The sequence below is a fragment of the Penaeus monodon genome, chromosome 25 (assembly GCF_015228065.2).
Source record: "Penaeus monodon isolate SGIC_2016 chromosome 25, NSTDA_Pmon_1, whole genome shotgun sequence".
Classification (NCBI taxonomy): domain Eukaryota; kingdom Metazoa; phylum Arthropoda; class Malacostraca; order Decapoda; family Penaeidae; genus Penaeus; species Penaeus monodon.
The window spans coordinates 3,095,616-3,097,167 of record NC_051410.1 but is presented as its reverse complement, the minus strand read 5'-3'; the positions used below and the strand labels follow the sequence as shown (position 1 = coordinate 3,097,167).

General features: G+C 38.3%; 1 protein-coding gene across 1 annotated transcript in view; it reads right to left on the bottom strand.

Moving 5' to 3' along the window:
• The window catches only part of LOC119589487 (protein dispatched-like), a gene marked incomplete at its 5' end in the record, with an annotated part of 109,307 nt that overhangs the window by 2,037 nt on the left and 105,718 nt on the right, over positions 1 to 1,552 (bottom strand). Inside the window, 1 exon segment of the mRNA XM_037938087.1 lies at positions 438 to 1,386. Coding sequence (XP_037794015.1) covers positions 438 to 1,386 — 949 coding nt within the window.

Below are 1,552 nucleotides of genomic sequence, written 5' to 3'. Positions count from 1 at the left end.
TGGTTTAGATAACATTTTCTATTCTTTTAATTTCAAAGCTTCCTGTCAAAGCCAAACAGAAAAGAAATATATAATCCCAGCTGGAAACCTTACATTGGTCTATCCATAAATTTCATATACTTGACCACCCCCTTACCAGTTAGTTCAGAAAATTAGATATTTTATTTCACTTTAATTTCTACAAATAACATTGTGCAATTCCAAACTACGGGTTTTCATACATAACTCTGCATGAAATTGTTTTTATATATGCACTTCATACATGTACAGATGGATAACAAGTTAAAAATCTTATCCACATGCAATAATCAACAAAAAATAACATCTACATGAGAGTAACTTGATCTTTAGTTCTTTCGATGTTGTTACAACTGATTAGGATACTGAAGTGCATGCCTAACACACAAAAAAACAAACAGTTTGTGAAAATGACTTACCTCATGGAAGAAATAATGCATTTCATCATAGGAGAGCGACCAAATCATGTTGCTGTCATACTCCACAACAACAGCTGCAACTTTCCCAGTGTTTCTGTTAAACTTTGGTCCAGCCACTCCGGGGATGAAGTACTCTCTCGGTGTTTGGTACAAAGCTTTGATACCTTTGTGGATACACTGATTAAACACCTCTTTGCGATAAGGAAACTTTGAATCCTCACAGCACGGAGACCGATCAATGCCAGTTATAGGATCAATGCATCGCCTCTCCATCCATGCTTTTAATGTTTCAATGAAGCAATTTGGCAGCAGTGGGCCCAGGGTGGACATGTAGAAACTCTGATTACGAAGATTTCTGCAGAAGTTGAGAAGCCATTCCTGAGATTCCGGTGGTGATACATCAAACGTATCATCAAATTCCAGAGTTCCTTTTGAAGCTGGATTTAAGTAATCACCATTGTCCACTGGTTTAATCCCCCACACAATGCGTATAGGTAACCGATTAACAATGTCACTTCTTAGATTTCTCTCGAACCAAAATTTATATTTGTACACCAAATCATACTGTTCAAACACATGGTCTCTTGAAAACAACTGAAAATCTTGAGAATCTGGAAGTTTCAGACCAGGAAAATAAAACACAACCACAGCACTGCACGCTGATAGGGTACCAAGTAACAAGACCCACAAGTATCTTGGTTTCACTACAACCCATGGAAGCATCTTTTCAAAAAACACTCGAGCTGACTCTGCACAGAAATAACACAGTCTGAGTGGAAGGGCACAGACAACTGAGCAACGTGGAGGTAATTGTGGAGCATAGACTGGTGCTGGAGGAACACACAAACAGCATGTTGATGCTCCCCAACGCTCAGCTACCACAACACATGCTGGAACCCAGGTCAGCATCAGGAGGAGATTGGCCAGGACCACTGTTCCAGCAAATATACTGCAAGGAGATGGAAAATAAATACATACACATATGTATTCATGTTTAAGAAATCACATTAATTAACAGATTAATAACATTGGATCTTAATATTGTTACTTCATTTTTTTTTTCTGATCCATAAAAATATACTGCAAACATGTACACGTACATGCATGTGCGCACG